Genomic DNA, 26,066 nt, shown 5'->3' with positions numbered 1-26,066 from the left:
CTTTACAATTTAATGAGATGACACTTCTAGTTCATCACTGTTGTATTGCACCTCTACAACGACGGCGTATCAAATATTTTCTCTAATATTAATTTCATAATTTGGGTTGCATCTCAACCGCTATTCCTTTCAAACCTCAAACTCACTTCATTATACAATACTGCTGCCACCACATCAAATTTCATAATTGCATAATTTTGTTTTTTTTGGTTTTGTTTTATACCTTATGTTTTTGTTTATGCTAAACTAATCCTAAATCCTTAGAATTCCTACCTAAGGGCGCTAAAAGAGTTAAATAACTTAAATCGTGAGTCGTTCAGTCACATACTATTGCTCAATTTATAGGATTTTGTATTGTATTTTTAAATTGTGTTGTAAATTGAAATTAATTGATATTTTTGTTGTTATACTATTATTTAGCCACTTGAATGATTTGCATTTCTTAATAAGCAATTATAATTATTATAACATTCTATATAAAACAAAAAAATAATAATTAAAATACATTAACATCCTTACAAGTTACTCTTTTTACATGTTAACCATTGATCATGAACAATTAATTTTACGAGATAAAATGGCTAACATAATCTTCTCTCAAAAGGTTGACTCTCAAGGGCTAACATAATCTTCTCTCAAAAGGTTGAATTCTCAAGAGCCCCACAGAGCATTTAGGAGGATATTGAATTCTCAAACGCAAACATAATCTTCTCTCAAAAGGCTGAACTTGCATTTGGGAGGATATAAATTAGGGTGAATCAATGTTTCAACAGACACTTACTGAACCATTCAGCTAAACTCGCGCAGGCAAATTGCTAACATATAATCCGCTAACTCTAACGGTGACAAACAAAGTCAATATAATTAATACCACTAATATATGCACAAAAGAGAAATATATATATATATATATATATATATATATATGTTAGGTATTTTACTGAGAAAATTAAAGAACATGCATGTACAGGCAGTAGAGTATTAGCTTCAATTCTCACCCAACTTACAGATCTTCCAGACCATCCAAGAAAACCGATTTTGGCATAGTAGAAAGATCATGAAAAATGCTTACTTATTCGTTTGGGAAGAAAATTAAAGACTGAAAACTTGCTAAGAATGAATCAAAATCATGCACTGGAAATTATATTATTCTTAGCAATGAGAGGTCTGGTAAAGGCAGAGCTCCCTGCAAATAGAGCACAGCCTGCCGCATACTGGGCCGACACTTTGGCTCGTATTGACAGCAAAGAAGACCAAGCTTCAAAACTAGCTCCACTCCTCCTACAACATAATCCGCCCAAATTTGAATCCACAATTTTCAGAATTTCACCTCTACACCAGTAAGAAAACACGCGATCAACGAGGATGAGATCATTGTCTTCTTCGAGTTGGGTATCGAGTGGCCTTCTCCCGCACACAACTTCAAGCAAGAATGCCCCGAAAGCATACACATCCGTGCACGTTGTGGCCTTGCCGGCCCTTGTTTGCTCCGGGGCAAGATACCCTATCGTCCCGACTAAATGAGTGGTTTGAGGGTCGGTTCCATGATCATACAGTCTTGCCAGACCAAAATCGCCTAGTCTCCCATTAAGTTCCCCATCTAGCAACACATTGCTGGCCTTAACGTCTCTGTGGATCACGAGCTTCTCCCACTCCTCGTGGAGGTAGAGCAGCCCCGACGCCACGCCTTTGATCACACCAAACCTTTGGTTCCAACCAAGGGTGACGGGTTTCGGGTTGCAGGCCCGGATTATGGACTGTGCAAGCTGGGCTACCGCACAGGGCCCCAAATTTTAGAGAGACCCCAAATTTTAGAAGCTCAATATTTTATTTTTACCTAGTTAGTTTAGAAATAAAAATTAAAAGTTTTTAATTGAACTTAAAAGGTTTTATAAAGAAATGGTAGGAACATATATTTATTGTATTTTAACTTTGAGGTCTAAGGTTCAAAACTTGTGTACACTATTATTATTATTCCATAATATGTCTATTTTTATCTGTGCGTTGCACGGAAAAGATTTGTTATAATCTTAAAATTATAACAACGAATATTATATAGTGCAATTGATGAAATGAGTTGTATCGATTATGTTTTTTTTTTTTTTTTTTTTTTTAAATGTTATCCGTTCTTGAATTCGAGCAAATAATTGTCCAATTATCCGTGCGATGTGCGTGCAGTGTGCATGCGATGCACGAATAATTTTTTTTGTTATATATTTAGATAATAAAATTACGGTATTAGTTTTATAGATTTTAATTTTGGTAGGGCCTTATTTATTTATCCGAACAGGGCCACAAAAATCTAAAAACCGACCCTGTGGGTTGTCGAACATAACCTTGTCTAGGCTTCCATAAGGCATATACTCGTACACCAAGATGAGCTCACCTTTGCGCCTGCAATACCCTAAAAGTGGCACTAAGTTTCTATGGCGCAATCGGCCAATGCTTACGATCTCCGCCACGAATTCCCTCATCCCCTGCCTGGATCCATGAGACACCTTCTTCACTACGATTTCCACATTAGAAGACTTCAACACCCCTCGGTACACCATCCCAAATCCCACTGATCCCAATAACTCCTTCTCTGAAAACCCCTTGGTAGCATAGTACAAATCCTTGTACTTAAACCTGTGAGGTCCGTGTTAGATCTAAATTATCTAACTATAATAAACCATAGTATACGAGAAACCTGACCTCGTATGATAGCGAAAGCGAAGCAATGTAGATCTCCAGCCATAGTTGATGTTCCTGTTGTATTGCCTCTTAACGGTAGACCGTTAGCCATGTTTTGCCTCAGACCTGACTCAGAACCTTAGATGGTGTATTGGTATCTACTGAGCAGTCTGAGTACCGTCACTGAATGTGCTAACATCAATCATCATGTATCCCATCAATCCAGGATTATATTAGGCACAGAGTTTGGTTGACTAACAACTACTAGTTATTAAGTCGAACCAGACCACTTAATAAGCCTAGTCAACTTGCACCACTTAATTAAGGCCCTAATATATAATATATAATATATATTATTAGAGAAAATCTTACATTCTCCCACTTGGTGCAAGTACTAGCACAACCTTCATCAAAGAACAAAACACACGAATCATAGTGATATGTCCTCTATTTAATCAGAGTAGTATCCATTATGCATGGTCACATGTATTTAAGTATTTTAATTCTCCAACTTAGGTCCTTTATGAACAAACCTTATGTTTATTCTCGGTACCTTAAGGGATGTTTCTCAAAATACATTATGTGCACAACTGAAGGAGAAAACACATCCAAATTGTACAAAAGAGTACACTGTATGATCTCTAAAACTTTATAAGCATGCCTTAAGTAGAGATCTCTTAATGTTAGCATAATGCTAACTATATTCCATGACTTCTTTATAAGTTAACTTTAAGTACTATCTCTAACAGCTAAGAGCTTGGAGTTGACACGTCTGTCACTCCCACTCATCAAAAATAGCCAAAAGATAGTCAAGTCACAGAAGCATTCCAATAACTTAGACAATAAACCAAAGGTCTAAGTCCATAAATTTGGAATCTTAAACATACACCATAACTTCCCAAATAACTTCAATGTTCACTTTAAATGAACTGAACATAACGAGTCTTACTTATATGTCCCACAAAATTGTTTTGAGCCCTACAAACCAAAATGGCCCAGGATTAATTTTGAAGAAACTAAAGACTCTATTAATCACTGAAGCATTTATTAAATTATAGTGCACCACAAGTTAAATGCTTTTGTTCTAATAAATTCCTTAATATTGTTGCAACATTTTCATAAATATGTTGTACAACCAAATGTTCAATAATTTGAACTTATGAATTTATATGAACGAATACAAGATTAATACTTGTAGAATATTTTGGACTTACTGTCTGACATACAATCAAATTTAGGATGTATGAAGCCATTTAAATCCATAAACTTTAGTGGAGTATCTTAATGATCTTTTTCTAAATGATCACTCCCACTGATTAAAACATTCTTCAGCGAAATTAATAAAATGAACTTAATAACATACATATATACTCATAGTTGATTTATTGACCAACTAACAAATGAAGACATAATTCCCCACCATTAGTTTGACATACTAAATAATCAATTTTTGGTTCCAATTAAAGTCCAACTAAATAATGAAGATATAATTCCCCACCATAGTTGGACATACTAAAAAAAAAAACAAAATACATTTTCCAAAACCAAGTTAGAATTTGGCTCAAAAGATACATTTTATTATTAATGGAATCCAAAAGATGTATGTCAATTAATAAAAGTGACTAAATTTTGGGAGTGACTGAAAAATATGTTTTGCCAATGGAAACCATGAAACTTAGAATTATAATTAAGCTAAAGAGTAAATACCACCTATGGTCCCTCGAGTTTGGTGGCATCGCCATCAATGGTCCCTAACTTCCGTAATTACCATCCGTCATCCTCCGAGTTGTGAAAAGTTACCTTCTAGCGTCCTTCCGTTACTTCCTCCCGTCTTAGCCGTCAAAATGGAGGGTAATATTGTCATTTGACTTATACGAAAAGAGTTAATACCAGCCAAGGTCCCTTGAGTTCGGTGGTTTGGCCATCTTTAGTCCCAAACTTGGCCAAACAATATTAAAGAAAGTTGGTGGTTTCTCAACTTCCAACTCGAACTCCCTCTTCTCCTATACAATATTAAAGAAAATTTACAAATGTATAGGGGTCGTTTACTTCATTTATCTGTTTTTCCATTTTCAGTTTTCCATTTCTCCATTTCTCCAGTTTTCTTTCTCCATTTTTCCAGTTTTCCTTCTCCATTTTTTCAATTTTCCATTTTTCCATTCCTCCAGATTTTTATTTCTCTAATTTTATGATTTTATTAAATACACTCATCCTATATAGCATTTGCACATTTCTACAACAACAACAACAACAATAACAACAATAATAATAATTTAATAATTTAATAATAATAATAATAACAATAAATAATAGTAATAATAATAAGAATTTAATAACAATAACAATAACAATAATAATAATAATAATAATAATAATAATTTAAAAAATAATAATAACAATAAATAATAATAATAATAATAATAATAATAATTTAATAATAACAATAACAATAATAATAATAATCTTAATTATAATAAAGTCATATGGTCTTGTGACAATTAAATGTTGATATTAATGGTTAAATGTTGGTATTAACAACATTTAATTTTCACAAGACCATATATATATATATATATATATATATATATATATATATATATATATATATATATATATATATATATATATATATATATATATATATGAATATGAATTGCAACTATGTTGATATTAGGTTATGTATTTTTTAATAAATAATATTATTATAATGTTGTCCAATATTCATTTCGTGCATCACATGGGTAGCATACTAGGAGTAGACATACTCAAGATCAAATATGTATACCGCTAGCTGCGATTAATAATAGTAACTTTTTGTATCATACTATTTTCAATTATTAAATTAAATATTATAAATACAATATCATAATTATTTTGTCATATACCTAATAAAAATGTAATTTTAAAAAATTAAATTATGGTTTATGTTTTCTTCTTCTGTACTTCAAATACCATTATTAAAAACATTTTTTTTACCTATTCTAACATTACAAACAAATCTTTAATATTTAGTCCGTGCATCGCACAGGACAATACTAGTATAATAATAATAACAATAATAATAATAATAATAATAATAATAATAATAATAATAATAATAATTTAATGCTAATAATATAATAATAACAATAACAATAATAATAATAATTTAATAATAACAATAATAACTTTAAATAATAGTAATAATAATAAGAATTTAATAATAACTATAAATAATAGTAATAATAATACATTTGAAGAAGAGAATATGAAAGAAGGAAAATAATGGAATATGATGCAGTGAAACTTGGGACTAAATATGGCCAAATCACCAAACTCGAGGGACCTTGGCTGGTATTAACTCTTTTCATATAAGTCAAATGACAATATTACCCTCCATTTTGACGGCTAAGACGGGAGGAAGTAACGGAAGGACGCTAGAAGGTAACTTTTGACAACTCGGAGGATGACGGATGGTAATTACGGAAGTTAGGGACCATTGATGGCGATGCCACCAAACTCGAGGGACCATAGGTGGTATTTACTCTTAAGCTAAATTTATAATTTCTAAGAATTGTGATAAAATTATTATCTAATGGGTTGAGGGATTTATTGACATAAAACTTGCCTATGGGCTAAAGTTTTAATTCTATTAAATCCAATTAAGAAACCCTTATGATAATATTTTTCACAATTACTAAAGAGCCAGAAGAATCTAGTGACATAAAACTTGCCTGTGGGCTAAAGTTTTACTCAATTAGATCCAACTGAAAAATTTATTTATGATGAAACCATTATCAAATGAGTTGAAGAATCAAATGACCTAAAACTTGCCAGTAGGCTAAAATTTTAGTCAATAAGATTCATTGCTATCATTATGATAACAAACTTAAGAGATCATGTTCCTTTTCTTAATCCCTGTGGGCAAATTAAGAAATATGATCTAAAGTTTACATCATAAAATTAAACTTCATGATAGAACTGAAAATTATTTACAAATAACCATAAAGTAAATAAATAAATTTATTTCTATCATCATTGATAAAACTACTAAACTACATTCCGATACATAATTGCCTGTGAGCTAAATTATGACCGTAGTCCAGTATTTCATCATGATTAATCATACAAATATAACGAAATTGCCTGTGGGCTAAATTTCATCATATTACATACAATTAATCACAAATGATATGTCCAAAACTTTATGTGATCAAAATAAACCGCTTAATATATAATTTTAACAGATTGAGGATGTTGTGGCTACTCCAAAACAAAATTAAAATTATAAGATCACTAGACAATAATCAAATTCTTGCCTAAACTTTATGTGATTAAAACTTAATAATCTTAGGTAGTTGAATATGCTGTAGCTATTCCTTAATTAATCAAGATTGAAAACTTAAAAGACTTCAGTAAATTAAGGATGCTTTGGCTATTCTTTAATGAACCGAAATCAAATCACATTGGCTAGGGGTGTTATTCGGTTAACCGTTCGGTTAACCGAACCGAATTAACCGAAATTATTTTTTGCCTTAACCATTAACCGAACCGAAATGCGCTCTACCGAATTAACCGAACCGAACTTTTTTTCGGTTAATCGGTCGGTTAACCGATTAACCGAAATTTTTAACCCTAAAATTGAAAATCCTAAAAATAACTCCTAAAATAATAAATTCAATTAAAATAAAATACATATCATAATAAATTCATATCAAAACATACAAAAATAATACCATAAGTCCATAATCCATTTGACTATTTGGGATTTTAGTACATATTATATATTTATATTTAATATTTAATATATTATATATATATTCCAAAATTTGGTTAACCGTTCGGTTAATTCGGTTAACCGACACTTTCGAACCGAATTAACCGTTAACCGAATTTTGGGAAAACCTTTAACCATTCTCCGAACCGAAATATTTCGGTTAAAAAATGGTTAACCGAATCATGTCGGTTCGGTCGGTTAATCGAAATTTCTCCGAAATTTGCACACCCCTAACATTGGCAAGAAATACTTCAAATTTTAACAAACAGATTATACCAGATTGTGATGGGAAAATCTAAATATACTCCAAGGAAAGGTGGTTAGAGACTAAGTCTCACTGAAAACCAATTCCTTAAATAGAGTATCAATTTAAGGAGACTAGTGGCTCAAGATGTTCTTAACTCATGGCCATTAAAACTAGTATGTCTCCCCGATTCATATATACTTAATGTATAACTGTTTGGGGATATGAACCTAAAACTGTAGGGTATACACCAGAAAACTGTAGGGTTCACCTATGATCATAGTTGCAATAGGCGCTAGGCGCTAGTCGGGCGGTAGAGTAGCGCCTAGCGCCTAGATGGCCTAGGCGGCTAACTGAAAAAATGGAAAACAATGCACGTGTGTAGGTGCATATATGTCATATTATACATACATACATACATACATACATATATATATATATATATATATATATATATATATATATATATATATATATATATATATATATATATATATATATGTATATATATATATGTATATATATATGTGTATATATATATGTATATATATATATATATGTATATATATGTATCTACATGTATGTATATATATATACATGTATATATGTATATATATACATACATACATCTACATGTATGTATATATATATATACATGTATATATATATATATATATATATATATATATATATATATATGTATATATATATATATATATATATATGTATATATATATATATATATATATATATATATATATATGTCATATAAATGAAAAAAATTAGCAAGGTCGAGTCGGCCGGGTTGACTCGGCTAACTCGATAGAAATTAACGAGTTAACTCGGCGTAATCGGCCGAGTTAGGCGCTAGGCGGGCGCCTAGGCGGCCGGTCTCCTAGGCGGGAGCCTAGGGGGGAAATCGCCTCGGCCAAGGGGCGCCTAGCGCCTAGGCGCCGATTACTCGATGCCTAGGCTGGATTTTTGCAATCCTGCCAATGATTAAAGCTTAAATGGTGAACTAAAAATAGAGGACTAAACGTGCTTAAATTCAGACACTACCGCGACTAAAGTTTATGCATAAGTCCAACTTAAATAGGAACTAATATAATTCCATCCTAAATTTATGCATTGCTAAAGGCATAATAAAATTACATAATTTAAAACAGAATATTATGCTTAGGACAAATATGCATAAAATTAAACATTAAACTCATATATTCCAAATAAATTGCATAACTTAAAGCAAATTTAAAATATGAGATTTCAAAGTATAAACTTAATATTCAAACACCAATGAGTCCAAACCAAAAGAGACCCAACATTTTGAATAATAATGTACTGAATATATACTTTAAAATTTTTTAAACTGTAACTCCATGGTAAAATGTTTTAATGCATAAAGATCAAATTTATGAGAAATAACTGTATTTACAAATTCAAACAATATCAAACCAAAAGGATATGCTAGCATTTGTAAATTAAAATCTCATAAACCCAATTACATAATTAAACTTAATATTATGTACTTAATGTGATCGAATGCATAAAACAATCTAAAGAGTATGAACCAACTAAAAAATATGAATTTAAACCAAATATTCATTTATTCATACTTAACCAAATATGGACAGTCATAATTCAAAGAACTAAATGAATTATGGAATTAATGGCAAAAGTCAATTGCCTAGAAAATATGTTTTTCCAAAATTACTAAATTGATTCAAAATCACTCTCCATAACTCAGTTAATAATAATATTATTATTATTAATGGCAAAATTGCAAACAATCAAAATAGCAATAAATAGCCATAATAATATTATCACATTAAGTAGGAGACTAAATATGGAAAAATAATGGTTAAAACCGCTAACATTTATAACCGTTTCCGGATAAAATTTTGAAAACTTAATAAAATTTGAAGTCCGAAAAATATTAATGTCCAGAAAATTATTTTTTGAACTGGAGTATTGTCACATAAATTTATTTGGAAACAGTTCAAGGTGCATAATTGAATACCATAACAATATTATATTAATGTCATCATTAATTAACTAATTATTAATAGCAATAAGTAACATTATAATCACTATTAACATTAGTAATGACAAACTAAAGTATGGTAATGCACTTTTAATGTTTTCATTTTTCTAAAGATAAAATATGTGACTAGTCCAAATTAGCGGTTAACTGTAACTGTAGCACTAATTATCAATAATAATTATAAAAGATAATTAATGGCTAACCTTAATGATGCAAATTGCATCTCTCCATTGCGCTAACAACGATGATGATCCGAAGAAAAACTCCAGAATTCTCTCATCTTCACTGTCGGTGTCAACAAACTCGATGCAACGTCCAATGGTACGTTAGCAAAGTTATTGGTAGGGCTTAATTACCAACATTCATAGTCATTAAAATGAAGCAGGTAATCATACCAATATACCAAATATAGTAGATTACCATGAAATAATAATTATTATGAAGAGGTAATAAACGGGATTAGCCCCTAAACTTAATAACAGAAATTAATACTGCCAAATTTAACTTAATAAATGGTAAAACTGTAATCAAGGGATGCCAAATACTAATCTCAATTTTACCACATAATAATTAACCATGACTATTATGATACTTAGGGAGACTGAAGTTAAGGTAATAACCAAATTACCATTAAACAAACAATATACCAACTATATTGCTTTTGCCATAAAATTAAAGAGTTAATATTATTATTAAGGCCCCGAAAAACTATTGATAGATTAAAAAATTAATCAACTTAAACAATAGTTTGTAATTCTTAATGGCCAAAATAACAATTAAATCCTTAATCCTTAATGTCTCAAAACAGACCAATACAATAATTATAGCACTTAATAACTCAAATTAGACTCATAGACCTCAATGGCCCAAGTGAATTATAACATGGATGAAAATTGGTCTAATACTGAAGTAGATCCAAAATTTAATATTATTACCAACGATGAATACCAAAATATGGTAGTTAGTAATAATTAAAACTTAATAAACATGTTATAAGGAGCTATAATTATTATTAAAATATCAATCAAAATGGTGGGATCCATACTTTAATGACCCAAGATAGGTCCCAAATAGCTTGTTCAAAATAGGTTGTAAAGTCCCAGAGACACATAAAACTAAAATGAGCTCAAAATTAAGTGGAAACCAAAACAAGCTACCTTAATAGGCCATAATGCTTCAAATTGACCTAAGGATCCAAAATTGAGTGATATTTTAATAATGAATTTATGAGTAAATAATATGCTAAATCCAACTTTAATGCATGCTATTATAGATGTATAATTATAATAATAATTTATGAATATACGTAGCATGCTTGGATTTGCATATTAATATATTATTATTAAGTCATAAATTCTTAATAAATTGCAACACTTGAGGCAATTTAAAATAAACCTCAAAATTAAATTAAAATTCAAACAACAAATTTAAAACTTAATATTTGCCCAAAATTGAATGATAATTTAATAATAAATTAATGAGGAATTAAATTGAACAATTAAGCTAGAAGAAGTCTAAATATGATGATGGAGAAACTGAAGCAAGCCCAATGAAACAAAGCAGGCCGAAGATTTATTTTTTTTAATAGATCCATCGGCTAGACCCGACCCATACAATATAACACATCATCATCATCATCTTTAATCATCCATAAACCCTACTGCGCATCAACATCACCGCCTGATGCTCGAGGAACGGCGACAGACCAGAATTTGCTCGACCTGAAGGAGGGAAGATAGCAGCGAAGGCACCGGCTGAGAATCCAAAACAACAGTGCCGCCACCGCCATCTCTCCTCGTCACAACGCAGGTCCGCCATTCGCGACGCCTCCGCCGGCCGACGACCTTAACAGCAGCACGGAGATGGAGCAGCGGCAGCCCGTTGCCGGCATCCCCTGAAGAAGAAGAACAAGCAGGGACGTCGCCGGGAAAAACCCAGCCTCGTCTCCACCGCCCCTCCTCTGCGCAACGCCAACAACCGCCACCTGCAATTCCAACTCGCGCCGCCGTCGTCGTCACCAGAAGAACTAGCGCCGTCCACCGCCGTTGACAGAGGCCGTCGACACGTCGACGACAACCAAAAGGCACCGACGACTCAATCCGGTGATTTTTCCGGCGAACAAGTAGCAAGGTAGTAGTCAATAGGTGTATTCTTTATTTTTCGAAATTATCTCCTTCATATTTCGAAAAACAATTTATAATATTTTCCAAAATTATTTCATTATTTCTGGAAAAACTGACATGTATATATATACATATATGAAATCCGAATATATATGTACATACATACTGAAAAATCAAAGCACAAATATATGTATGCCTTTAATAGAATAAATATATTCAGGTTGCATACATATTCAAATTAACCAAAAGTATTCATAATTTCGGCATAATCAGTAATTAATTCACCCCAAAACATACACGATAAATTACATAATTATATCCGGACTGAATAGATATATTTTTACGTGTAGAGTTTAACTAATTAAAACATATACGAAAGCTCAATGTATATGAAAAACCTAATGTTGATTCTAGGCAATACAATCAACCAGGCAGAGATTATAATGACTCTGATACCAAATGTTAGATCTAAATAATCTAACTATAATAAACCATAGTATACGAGAAACCTGACCTCGTATGATAGCGGAAGCGTAGCCATGTAGATCTCCAGCCATAGTTGATGTTCCTGTTGTATTGCTTCTTAACGGTAGACCGTTAGCCATGTTTTGCCTCAGACCTGACTCAGAACCCTAGATGGTGTATTGGTATCTACTGAGCAGTCTGAGTACCGTAACTGAATGTGCTAACATCAATCATCATGTATCCCATCAATCCAGGATTATATTAGGCACAGAGTTTGGTTGACTAACAACTACTAGTTATTAAGTCCAACCAGACCACTTAATAAGCCTAGTCAACTAATCCAGTTCCCAATCCTCAAGCAACTCTGCAAACTTCCTCTTCCTTCCGATGTAATAAACAATTCCCAAGAAGATCACCACAAACGAAACCGTTGAAACTATTGGCACCCCAATAACCAAGATTCTTGGTCTCCCCTTAGGCCAGATTCTAGGGAGCTTTGCGAGTTTAGAGGGATCGAGGTCTAAAGCCACACCGTTCATTTTAAAGCTCCAACCAAGAACATATTGGGTTGATACCACTGCACCGGTGGCGGCTGTGAAGCCCACAGACATGGTTTCATGGAAAACCATCGAAAGATCATAGGACAAAGACAAGATGTGCTTTACAGGCCTGCGAGAAACCATCAAGGGAGCCATTGTAACATTCATTTGCTTAACTTTTCCATCATATTCTACCCACACCCGGATCGCCTTGCTTCTAGCAAGTCTCAAGCTACGAAAGGTATTATTATCATCATAATACCCTGCTGATTTTGACACATTAGATATCATCCCGTTGATGTCAATTCCAACGTGGTTGCCATCGATATCACGAAAATCATTGGTCTGCATAGTGTCAAGCTCCACCGCCACGACGAGGTTGGTGGATCTGCCATTGTTGGAGCCATTGAAGAGGCCTAGATATGGGGCATCAAGCGTTCCCGGAAGGCCGCCTACTCGCGAAATAGCAAAGGTCATTCCATGGCCATCCAAAACCGAGAGCCCAGGCACGATAGCGAACACAAAGGTTGTGGAGAAAGAGAAAGATGAACCATTTGATGCCGTACCCTTGAAATTGACAGGCAGAGAGTACAAGGCTCGGCTTGTTTGAGACGTAGTCTCATTTGTTAGCCTCAGGATGCCATTGGGCATCACCCCAGCCGCCCCATTGAGGCTCAGATTGGCCGAATTGAATCCATGATAGGTGAATCCGACATCCTCTGAGCCCACAAAGTCTACCAGTGCTGAAGAAATAACTACCCATATTACAAGCTTGAAAATCATGACTAAGGTTGCTTCCCAAGATTATCTTCTCAGTACTCAGTAAGGAGTAGTGTAATTACTAATGTGTATTGGTAGGGAATATTCCGACCGACATAGCTTTACCCCGACCGAGGTGCCTTCGTCCTTTTCTCTTTGTCTTTGCAGGTAACAAGTCGGGTTTCATGTGAAGAACCCGGTCGGGGTCCGACCGGGAGTTACCCGAGCGGCTATGTCAACCACCAAGCGGTAGCCCTTTGGCGAGAGAGCTGACAAAGAACACGTGGCAGCTCTTTACGACGACAGACAGGGCACCCGGGAGGATGACACGTGTTGGCTACGTGGAGAGCATGCCGGACGACCGGATTTGTGTCTTCGGCGCAGCGGCTATAAATACCCACAGTAGCTACAGTGTAGGGGACTTTTGGACGATCGATAGGTTGTTATTAGAGAATCCCGACCGCAGTCAGTCGGCACTCAGAGCAACTAAGTAGATTGTACTTAGGGCCTTTACCGTGATCAATAAAGATATTTACTTGCTTTAATTGGTCTCGGGTTTATTTAATTATTGCTACGTAGAATTAGCAGTATCATTTTGGCGCCGTCTGTGGGGACCCGTGCAAGAAAGCAACGTCTTGACGAGCACCCGGTCTCTTTGCAACGATGTATCCGTGGGCATACAACAACTTCACTGACGACCAGGCGGATGCAGCGAGCTCATCCGATCACCACGCCACCCAATAGCAAGGTCAGACGGTGGATTTGAATCTAAATCTCTCACCACCGCATTCATCCAACACATACCCGGCCGCCCAACAGCCGGTGAACTACATTCAACCGGGATGCCCAACACCCGGTCAGCCGTATCCGCAGTAGCCGATGATGTATCCCGGCCAATATCCATACCCGGTCCCACCTCCGCCGTATGGGTACTGGCCTGGCCAACCGATGTACTACACTCCCCCGGTTGGCTATCCACCATATACGCCTGCGTACACGGCTCCAGCCGCCGCCCCTCCAGTTTACCCGGCCGCACAGGTAGAGCCGCAGCATCAGTCCGCTTCCCGGGCTTGACGCTCGGCTCATTCACGGTTGGGGTCGGGGGGTGCTGATGCGATGGAGGCGCCATGGCAGGCCCAGCAAGCAGCCGAGGTTCCCGCCCCAGCGGAGGACCCCGAAGAAGTTGCCCGAGCGGCAGCTTTTGATCGTCTTCGACCGGAGATGCGGCAACGTTTGGGGCCCCAAGACCGGAACCGCCAACAGGAAGACGTACAGATGCAGGAAGCCAGCCAGGAGGCTTCATCCGGGCATAGCGGGTCGAGATCTCACCGACGACGACGCGCTCGAGACGCAGCCCAAGCTGCCCAAGCCGCCGAGCTCAACGAGACCCGAGGATTGCTCTACAACCTCCGGGCGGAGTTTGCGCAATTCAGAAACGCGCATCCTGCAACACCCCAGGTCGACCAATCGACCTTGCACCAAACGCCTTTTACAGCGGCGGTGATGGCTCAGCCTTACCTGCTTGATTTAAAGGTCTCTGGAGAGAAAAGTTATGATGGCCGGACGGACCCCGAGGTCCATGTTAATGACTTCTACAGCAATATGATGCTGAAGGGCGTATCAGACGCCGTAATGTGTAGGGCTTTTTATTCCAAGCTTACCGGTCGAGCGGCGGAATGGTTCCAAACCTTGCAGCCGGGCTCGATCGACAAGTTTGACACCTTGGCGATCAAGTTTGTGAGGAAGTTCATCACTTCCAAGGTGGTGAGGAAGCCCTATATGTATCTGGAGAAGGCCAAGCAGCTTGAAGGGGAGAGCTTGACCGACTTCCTCGTCAAGTGGAAGGCGGCGGTCGGGGAGGTCGAGCCCATGGACGATGCGACCGCCACCCATATGCTTCACATCTCCCTCCGGGCGGGTTATTTGTATCAAGACTTCATTCTACACCCCCCGGCCACGTATGAGGAGGCCCTTCGAAGGGTCACAGATTATGCCAACGCCGGTGAAGCGAATGCCGTAAAGCGCTCGCAGGAGGTCGGGTCTTCGTCCCGTAAACCGGCCGGCCGGGCAGAACATCGATCGGGTGATGACCATCCCCGATCCCGCACCAGGCCTGGTGAGTTTACGGCCCTGAACCGATCCGCAGCGGAGGCCATGCAGTACGCCCAGTCCTGCAATCTCATCAAACTCCCCCATCCCGATCGAGACGGCCCCGACAAGAGTAAGCATTGCGCTTACCATCGATGTGCCGGGCATGACACTGAAGAGTGTACCCACTTGCGCCAACTGTTGGAGGATTTGCTCAATCTTCGGAAGTTGGACAAGTGTGTGGGGAGGAGGGAAGACCCTAAGAGGAACACCGATCGGAGAGATCACCGGCATTCCCATCATCGTTCCGATCGCTCTGATCGTGATGGACGCTCCGATCGGTCAGGTTAGGACCGAAGAGACGATCGAAGAGATGATCGTCGCGATGACCGACGGAACCCTGACCCTCCGTCTAGCAGCCGACCAGCAGGAAAGCCGACCATCCACGTCATTTTTGGTGGATTGGAAGACGCTTCCCGACCGAGGAGTAATTGCCCGGTCGCCATAGTGGATTCCCGGGAGACCGGGAAGAGGCAAAAGATGGAGCCCATAACCTTCACCCTCGAAGATCAGCCCAACAGCGGTGACCATGGCATGGAGGCGCTCGTGGTCACGATTGATGTGAAAGGGACGGACGTCCAGAGGGTTATGGTGGACACTGGCAGCAGTGTGAACGTCCTTTATTTGGACGTGTTCGAGAAGCTGGGACTTGACAGGAAGGAGCTGACTCCGGTCGGTGTACCACTGTCTGGTTTTACCAGGGCTCTAGTGTACCCCGAGGGAAAAATAACGCTCCCGGTTGAGATCGGCACATCCCCAAAGTCGATCAAGACGGAGCTAGAGTTTGTTGTGGTCAACCTTCATTGCGTCCACAACATTATCTTAGGCCGACCCGCCATTATGAAGATCGGTGGGATAATTTCTATGCCCCGCCTGTGCATGAAATTCCCCACCCCAAACGGGGTCGGCGTAGTCCGCGGCGACGTCCAATCCGCCCGGAAGTGTTACACCCGAGCGGTCAATAGACGTGACTCCGGTCAGTCTTCCCGGGTGAATACCATAGCCAAAGAGGAGGCTAAGGATCGGAAGGAGCAACCTGAGCCTTCCGAGGAGATAGAAGACGTTCCCCTATCCGAGGACCGACCGGATAGGAAGATTAAGATTGGCCGGGCCCTCACCCCCGATCTCCGAGCGGAAATCTTGGCCATACTCCGGGAGTATGCCGATATCTTTGCATGGGGGCCCGAAGACATGCTCGGGATCGATCGATCGGTAATTTGTCACAAGCTAGCCGTCGATCCCGCAGCAAAGCCGGTCGTGCAAAAAACCCGGCACCTTTCTTCCGATCGCCGCGAGTTTGTTAGAGAAGAAGTCAAGAAGATGGCGACGATCGAGCACATCCGACCGGTGATCTATCCCGAGTGGGTGGCCAACATTGTCCTTGTTCCTAAGCCCCCAGCTTGGAGGATGTGCATTGATTTTACCGACCTCAATAAGGCCTGTCCGCTCGACCCGTATCCTCTACCGAGTATCCACCAGATGGTTGACGAGACGGCCGGGGCCGAGTTAATGAGTTTCATGGATGCATTCAAGGGTTATCATCAAATCATGATGCACCATGAAGATGAGAGCAAGACAGCCTTCGTGACCCCGGACGGGCTGTATTACTACCGAGTGATGCCGTTCGGCCTCCGAAATGCGGGAGCGACCTACCAGAGAATGGTCAATATGCTCTTCGCCGATCTGCTGGGCTGAACGATGGAAGCTTACATTGATGATATGCTGGTCAAGAGTCGGGACCGATCCGACCACACTCGGGACCTTCGGGAGTGTTTCCAGATCATGAGGAAGTACCAGTTGCGGCTGAACCCAACCAAGTGCACATTTGCGGTTCAGACCGGCAAGTTCCTCGGCTACATGATGACCAAGAGAGGAATTGAGCCCAACCCGGCCAAAGTAAAAGCGATTCTGGACATGCAACCACCTTCTACCGTTTGGGAAGTCCAGCAATTGACCGGTCGATTGGCAGCCCTCAGCCGGTTCCTCTCTAAGTTAGCCGAGCGCGCTCTACCTTTCTTCAAGGTATTGCGAAAAGTTAATGGATTCGTCTGGGACGAAGAATGCCGAGCGGCTTTTAATGAGCTGAAGGAGTATCTCATGTCACCAATCGTTCTCTTAAAGCCCGAGCTCAGAGAAGAGCTAGACGTGTACCTCGCCGTCTCCGATCGTGCAGTGAGCGCAGTATTGTGCCGAACCGATCCGGAAGGGGTCCAGCGACCAGTGTATTATGTAAGCCACGCGCTACATGGTCCCGAGCTCCGGTACTCCCGGATAGAGAAGGTCGTCTACGCTTTATACATTGCCGCGAAGAAGTTGGCTCCCTACTTCCAGGGACGAGCAATTCGCGTGTTGACCGATCAGCCGATCGGGCCAGTCCTCCGCACTGCTTCATCATCCGGTCGCCTAGTCAAGTGGGCGTTAACGCTGACCCAGTACGCGATCGAATACCGACCGAGACCAGCTATCAAAGGTCAAGCCCTTGCTGATTTCTTGGTCGAGCGCACCGCCCGGGATACCCGACCCCCTGAGGTTGCGGACCCTGAGGCTGAGTGGTGGTCGTTGGCTACTGACGGGTCGAGTAGCAAGAAAGGAGCAGGAGGAGGAGTGGTGGTCACAAGCCCGGAAGGATTCAAAGTCTATTTTGCTCTTATGTATCAGTTCCATCCGACCAATAATGAAGCTGAGTACGAAGCCTTTGTGAATGGCTTACAATGTGCTCGGGATTTGGGGGCTGAACACATTCGAGCTCAAACAGATTCCGCGCTCGTGGTCGGGCAGGTTCATGAAGTCAAAGGAGAACGTCTGCAGCTATACCGAGACCTGGCCAAGGAGAAGCTCGCTCAGTTCCGGGGTTATACCGTCCGGCATATACCCCGATTGGATAATGCCGACGTGGACATCTTGTCTAAATTGGCTCAAGACGCCCCGGAACATATGTCGAAGATAGCTCGGATTTTGGTGATCCCGAGACATAGCATCTATCGCCTACCGGTCAATCCAATCCAGCCGGTAGAAGACAATTGGATCACCGATCTGAAGGAGTTCCTCGAGCACGGTCGACTTCCGGACGACCCCCAGCGTGCTCGGAAGGCCAAGCTTAGAGCCTCGAGGTTCCAAGTCTTGGATGGTCGTCTCTACAGGCGATTGTACGGAGGCCTTCTTATGCGTTGCTTGACCGCATTTGAGGCCGATTTGGTCATGAAGGAATTGCATTTGGGGATATGTTCTTCACATCAAGGAGGCCGATCGTTAGCCTGTCGTATCATGCTGATCGGGTACTATTGGCCGTCCCTCCAGCTAGACTGTGAAAAGTTAGCTCGGGAATGTGAGACGTGCCAACTGTTTGCCCGGATGCCTGGACGACCGGCAACCTTCTATCAGCCGGTCACGACTGCAATTCCCTTTGCTAGGTGGGGGGTAGATATCCTGGGCCCCTTCCCTTAGCTCTCCGGTCGGAGAAAATTCGTGATTGTCGCCATCGATTACTTCTCCAAGTGGATAGAAGCCGAGCCCTTGGCCACGATCACTTCTCAGCAGTGTGCTCGTTTCCTTTGGCGCAATGTGATTTCCCGCTTTGGTGTGCCCGTGCATCTCATCAGCGACAACGGCCGCCAATTCGTAAGCCAGTATTTCCAAAACTTCTTGGCCACGATCGGGACGACCCACGTCCAGTCGTCGGTGGCTTACCCACAGGGGAATGGACAAGTGGAGAACGCTAACCGGACGATTTTGGAAGGTCTAAAAAAGAAGTTACACTCAGCTGGTCGTAGTTGGGCCGATGAGTTGCCATATGTGTTGTGGACTTATCGGATGACCCCGAGGGAAGCTACTTTGGAGACCCCTTTCGCCCTGGTTTATGGAGCAGAAGCCCGACTCCCGATCGAGGCTTGGATCCCGACCGATCGAGAAAGAACTTACAATGCGGAGGAGAACGAACACGCGATGGTCGTGGATCTCGATGGGGTCGAGGAAAAAATAGAGCTAGCCGCTCGGCGTATGGCCGAGTATCAGAAGCGAGTCAAGAGTTCAAAGGACGTCCGGGTCAACCCTCGTTATTTTCAGGTGGGAGATTACGTTCTACGACGAAGGGAGGCCAGTCAACCTTTGGAGGGCGGAAAGCTAGCTCAAAATTGGGAAGGGCCGTACATCATCAGCGCTATTATACGGCCGGGTACATACCGACTGGAGACGACAACTGGTCGGGCGATCGAGGGGACTTGGAATTCCGAGCACCTCGTTATGTTTAGGCATTAGCCTATTTTTTGTAATCTTTGGACGAAGTGGGGGCTCAACCTGCGAGTTAGTCCCGGTCGTCGTTTGTAATTAAATTTATCATTGCAAATATTTATTTAACCGCTTGCGAGCGGGAAGGTTTAATGTATATACGATCGGTGATTGCTCGACCGTTTGCATACGGCGGCCCGGTCTGTTATTTTCTTTACCTTCATTGCGCGCAGATCGATTCATCGTCAAATTCCATCGACCGGACGAGTCTATCGACCGGTCAAATGCGCTCCTCTTCGGCGGACACTTGGGTCACGCCATTGATCGGGAAATCTAGGAGCTCTCAGCAATTCCCCGATCCGTCAAACTTCTTTCCACTATCGCACTCACTCGTGCCTCGAGAGCACAATACTGTGGGGGCTGGGATGAAGGAAGTGTTTATAGGCCCGTCGCTCGGGAAAAACCCGACCGTGGAGGCTTACCCATTTTCAAAATTTTGACAAGGCCTGAAGATCGGGTAAACACGTTCGGGTAGGCCAGTTTGACGTCGAAATTTTAGATGCACGATCGGGCCTTAAGGCCACAAGGTCGGGTGTCGAACGAACTCGACTAGTGCATGACCGGGCCAAAAGGCCATGAGGTCGAGCATTTAGAATCAGTGCATGCATGTTGAAAATAAAGAATTTAAAGCAAGAAAACGAATGGCACAAGATTGGCAAAAAATAAGTTTCATTTATCAGAAAACGTGCCCGCTACAATTCGGGTCGGGACCGGGCTCCCGATTCTGTGCTTACAAAAGGGGAAAACAAAAGCAGCAGGCTTCATTTCTTCACGGCTTCAGCATCGGCCGGATCGGCAGTTTCGATCCCGGGTGGCTTCTCAACGGCAGCCCCGCTCGGGCCGACGACCTCAATCTCAGGGTCGTATGGATTCAGCCCGGGGTCGGAGACTTCAGTCGGGAGGGTGGTCAAGACTAGCTCGAGGTCTTCGCCGTCGAGCGCCTCCCTCATATTTGCCTCTGTCCTTTCCCTCATGTCCCTTTTACCGCTGTTGTAAGCCCAATGGCCGAAGGACCAGAAGAGCTCGTCCGCAACTGCGTTTTTCCGCATTTGCCGAACGAAGGCCATGCCGGGCTCAACCTCCCGGAAGAAGTAGTCGATCGCTGCGGCCGGGTCTGTGCTTCTCTTGACCGCTTCTTCCCGAGCCTCCTTCTCCTTCTGCAACGCCTTCGACAAGGCACTCCGGTCGGTCCGAGCTTTCTTCAGCGCCTCCTCGGCCTTTTTTAGCTCGGCAGACATCTCCTCCAGCTCCTTAAATCGCCGTTCGGCGACCTTTTTAAGCCTTATGGCCTCAGTGGCCAACAGCGCTTGGCCGTGAAGGGCTGCCCCGACTCGCGATGCCTGCAGAGTTAAGCATGTTAGCCCGGTTGAGGGTCCATTATACAAAAGTGAAAGAAAGAAGAGTTCTTACCTCGGCCAGCTCACGACCGAGCCGTTCAGCCAGTTGGGTCGGGCTTAGTTTGGTCAAGTCTATCTCGACCGACGTCAGATTGCCGATCCGAGATAGTATGGAGGCATCAGCCATGACAGACCCGACCGCCGGGGTCGGGCTCTTCTCTGTTCTCTGCCTCTTGCTCCCGGTCGCTTCCTCGACCGCTTTCTCCACCGCTTGCCCCTTCGACTTGCTGGTCACTCGGGTGACCAATGTGTCCGAGGTATCCAGGACCCCGCCCTCGTCGGTGATGACCAGGGCGGAGCCTAAGGGTCGGGCAACCGGGATGGAGTCCCCTCCCGAAGACCCAGCGGTCGCCTTCTTTCTCCCCAGAGTTATCTTCGTTCGGGGAGGAGATTTTGGAGCTGTGCTGTTGAAGCGTTTCGGCGCCATATCTGCAAAACAGAACAAGTTCGTTAGCTCGGGAATAAGTTCGTTGTTCGGGAAGTTAGGATCGGGAGAGTTAGTTAGGGTTAGACCTTGCTTCTTCCGTTTACCCTCGGACCGGAGAACTCGCCCACTTGTGGAGGTCTCCTCGCTATCACGGCCCGAGCTTCCTGAATCGCTCGAGCCCGATCCTGAAGAGTCGCTTGTGCTCGAGGATTCCTGCTGCACGGGGGCTCGCTCGGGAGCCTTCCCCGGTCGTTGAACGACCTCAGGAGAATAAGACATAATTTCTATCTCCTCTTCGCTGATCTGCTCAAATCCGTGGTCGTAGTCTGCGACCGAGACATTCTGGCTATCCGAATCCGACATGTTTTTCTACCTAAAGGTCGGTCGGGGTTAGTACAGGGTTCGGGAAGTTAGATCGGAGTTAGTTCTACCCTACTCCTACGCAAAGCTAAAAATAAAGCAAAAGATAAGGAGTAGAGAGCTTACCGATTGGAGGTACTTTGGGAAAAGCTTGAAGCCTGGTTTGCTCGACTGGTTCGCTGAACTGCTGCTCGGGACTCTTTGAGGGTACCGATCGCTTCAATGGATTGAGGAAAGTTCAAATGAAGGCCTCAAGGGCGTATTTATAGGAGAGCATTTAGGCGGAAAACGAGTCCACTTGCATGACACGACCCGCGCTGATTCCGAGGCGACCGTTGCAGTCGCAGAGGCCGGCAGTGGCCGACAGGTGGCGAGGGGAGGAATGACAGCTGGCTGGTCGGTTTGATGGCCGACGGTTGGGCTTCTTCATCCCGTCCCGTTTTTTCCCGGACAGTAAAAAAGGCCCGGGCTGGGGGGCTCTTGGTAGGGAATATTCCGACCGACATAGCTTTACCCCGACCGAGGTGCCTTCGTCCTTTTCTCTTTGTCTTTGCAGGTAACAGGTCGGGTTTCATGTGAAGAACCCGGTCGGGGTCCGACCGGGAGTTACCCGAGCGGCTATGTCAACCACCAAGCGGTAGCCCTTTGGCGAGAGAGCTGACAAAGTACACGTGGCGGCTCTTTACGACGACAGACAGGGCACCCGGGAGGATGACACGTGTTGGCTACGTGGAGAGCATGCTGGACGACCGGATTTGTGTCTTCGGCGCAGCGGCTATAAATACCCACAGTAGCTACAGTGTAGGGGACTTTTGGACGATCGATAGGTTGTTATTAGAGAATCCCAACCGCAGTCAGTCGGCACTCAGAGCAACCAAGTAGATTGTACTTAGGGCCTTTACCGTGATCAATAAAGATATTTACTTGCTTTAATTGGTCTCGGGTTTATTTAATTATTGCTACGTAGAATTAGCAGTATCATGTATGTTGTTAAAATGAAATATTCAGAATAGTGAATAGTGAGATGAGGGAGAAAAGATGATTGCTTCTTCATTCATCAGTTGTAAGAATATATATACAAGGTAACGTAACGGAAGCAATAATGGAAATAATTACATAATCCTTACAAACGTTACAATACTATATAATAATGTCCATAATAAGTATAATATTTATAACACTCCCCTTGGACATTATTTGACAACAATCTGTCTCGTCAAAAACTTGCTAGGAAAACCTTGTGGGAAAAAACTAGACAAGAAAAGAGTACAATAGAAAATATATTCATGCCTCATTAAAAACTTCACTAGGAAAACCACATGGGAAAAATCCTAGTTGAAGAAAAGAGTACATGATATATGTAAAAACATATATTGTATTGGTCACCTCATTAAAAACCTTTAACTTAAGAAAACTCTGTGGGAAAAACTTAGTTAAGGGAAAAAGAGTACAACCATAAGCCTTCAGGGCACAATCTGCATAATCTTCGGGATTTTGGAGTTTGTCTAATTAAGCAATTATTTTGCAACTTTTCATCATTGTTATTACTATATCATACTCATGCCTTGTTAAAAACCACACTAGAAAACCCAATGGGAGAAAAACTAGTGAAGAAAAGAACACATGATATTTATGTATTTATGTGTTGCAAATAGTGCGTAACTGTTAGTCTTTTATGACTTAATCTTCAGGATTTTACGTCAAATCTTCCGGATTGATTCGAGTAAATGTACTTCACGTCTCCCCCTGAAGATAACAATCTTCAAGTTCTACATGATAAAATATATATCCAAAATTGTATAAATGGATTAGTCAAATCTTCTAGATTGTCACTAGAGTGAATATCTTGCACAATAATTTTGAGACTCTTCTGGAGCCCGTATTGGTTGAATTGTGACGCTTTATATGCTTTGTCAAATATTCTTTTAACATACTCATATATTATTTGTGCAACTCAGTGTTATTATCCTCATTTGGGACATTGGGGGTAAATATAGTACAACCAGTTTTTGGGACTTGGCATTATGGGGATACAAAAATAATAGCCAGTACCCAAGTAGCCCATTATATATTGATTTGTATAAGTATCTAATCAAAATCAAGTATTGGCTAACTGGTGTATATAAAAAAAAATTTCAAGGAAAAACTCGATCTTCAAGGGGAGATAATACTTATAGCTTACACAAGCTTTTTATTTCAAAAATCTCAATTTTTAAACATGAACTGACATCATCATGCTCTTTATATATTTCATTGATGTTCACACCATCAATATTGACTGAGATAATAATAATAAATAAATCCATTATCAACTCTTTATTGAGCACATAATGGTACATATTATTCCTTCTATATGAGGATAATACTTATAGCTTTCACTATTATTTAGTTTAAATTGATTATAATAATAAGTATTATTTTTAATAAAAGAAAATAATTATAAGTATACTATATTAAAATTATTATAATTTACATAAAAGGGTTCAATCAAAGTTGACTTTTCAATTTAATGAGATGGCGCTTTTGGTTTATAGTTATTGTATTGCACCTATACAACGACGGCGCATTAAATATTTTCTCTAATATTAATTTCATAATTTGGGTTGCATCTCAACCGCTATTCCTTTCAAACCTCAAACTCACTTCAATATACAATACTGCTACCACCACATCAAATTTCATAATTGCATATTTTTTTTTTGGTTTTGTTTTATACCTTAGATTTCCGTTTATGCTAAATTAATCTTAAATCCTTAGAATCCCTACCTAAGTGCACTGAAAGAGTTAAATGACTTAAATCTTGAGTTGTTCAGTCACATACTATTGCTCAACTTATAGGATTTTGTATTTTATTTTAAAATTGTGTTGTAAGTAAATTGAAATTAATTGATATTTTTGTTGTTATACTAATATACTATTATTTAGCCACTTGAATGATTTGCAGTTTTTAATAAGCAATTATAATTATTACGGAGTATAACATTCTATAAAAACCAAAAAAAAATAATAATTAAAATACATTAATATCCTTACAAGTTAATCTTTTTACATGGTAACCATTGATAAATGATCATGAACAATTAATTTTACCAGATAAAATGGCTAATACTCTTCTCTCAAAAAGTTAAATCCTCTCCAAGGTGGGCGCTATATCTGCAAAATTCAATGCCAAAGCAGTAAAAATGAAAATGTTCACTATCCAATTTGGAACGCCAAACCGCTATAACTCCAAACATTTTGGCGTTAATGAACAGTGTAGCGCCATATTTGGCGCTGCACTGTTCATCCGCGGCAAATGAAAAATGAGATGAAAATGACCCTTTTGCCCTTATTATTATTATTTTTTAAATTTCAAATATATCCTTTATTTGTTTTTATATGTAATTTTTTTATTTTGTTAAATACTTATATTTAAAGTTTGTATTATTAAATAAAAATTATATCATTTTAAAGATCTCATTGAGACGATCGAAACAAGACTAATATTGAATATATATTAATTAAAATTTCAAAGACTTGTTTGTACTAGATGTTGTATGCTATATTATTATTGTGGAATAAATTAAATTTTAAAGAATATTGTTAAATTCGATTTTTTAAAATAATTAATTTTATAAAAAAATTAATGTTAATAAAAATTATTATTTACATCACAAGTTATATTTTATATTAAACTAAGTAAGTTCGAATTAAATTATATTAAACTAATTAAATTCGAAATAATAATTGAAAAATAAAATTATTTTAGTGTAAAAGTTTGGTGTTTTGGTGTAAATGGGTTGAGAATGAATAAAATTTGGTTGAGAATATACTGAAAATATTCATTCTGATGTGACATTTGGTGGAAAAA

At 40.1% G+C, this 26,066-nt stretch overlaps 1 protein-coding gene across 1 annotated transcript; it reads right to left on the bottom strand.

Annotated features, from left to right (window-relative positions):
- Window positions 1–1,036: 1,036 nt before the first annotated feature.
- Window positions 1,037–13,279, bottom strand: LOC109158309 (L-type lectin-domain containing receptor kinase IV.1-like). The gene is made up of 4 exons (XM_019306235.1): window positions 12,642–13,279; window positions 2,686–2,689; window positions 2,319–2,639; window positions 1,037–1,733 (listed from the first exon to the last, which is right to left on the bottom strand). Exons 1-4 carry the CDS (start codon window positions 13,190–13,192, stop codon window positions 1,128–1,130), a joined length of 1,482 nt encoding a protein of 493 aa, XP_019161780.1. The 5' UTR covers window positions 13,193–13,279; the 3' UTR covers window positions 1,037–1,127.
- Window positions 13,280–26,066: the final 12,787 nt, after the last annotated feature.

This window comes from Ipomoea nil, unplaced genomic scaffold (assembly GCF_001879475.1).
Source record: "Ipomoea nil cultivar Tokyo-kokei standard unplaced genomic scaffold, Asagao_1.1 scaffold2805, whole genome shotgun sequence".
Classification (NCBI taxonomy): Eukaryota; Viridiplantae; Streptophyta; class Magnoliopsida; order Solanales; family Convolvulaceae; genus Ipomoea; species Ipomoea nil.
The sequence above is the reverse complement of the archived record's forward strand: the minus strand, read 5'-3'. Positions and strand labels throughout refer to the sequence as shown.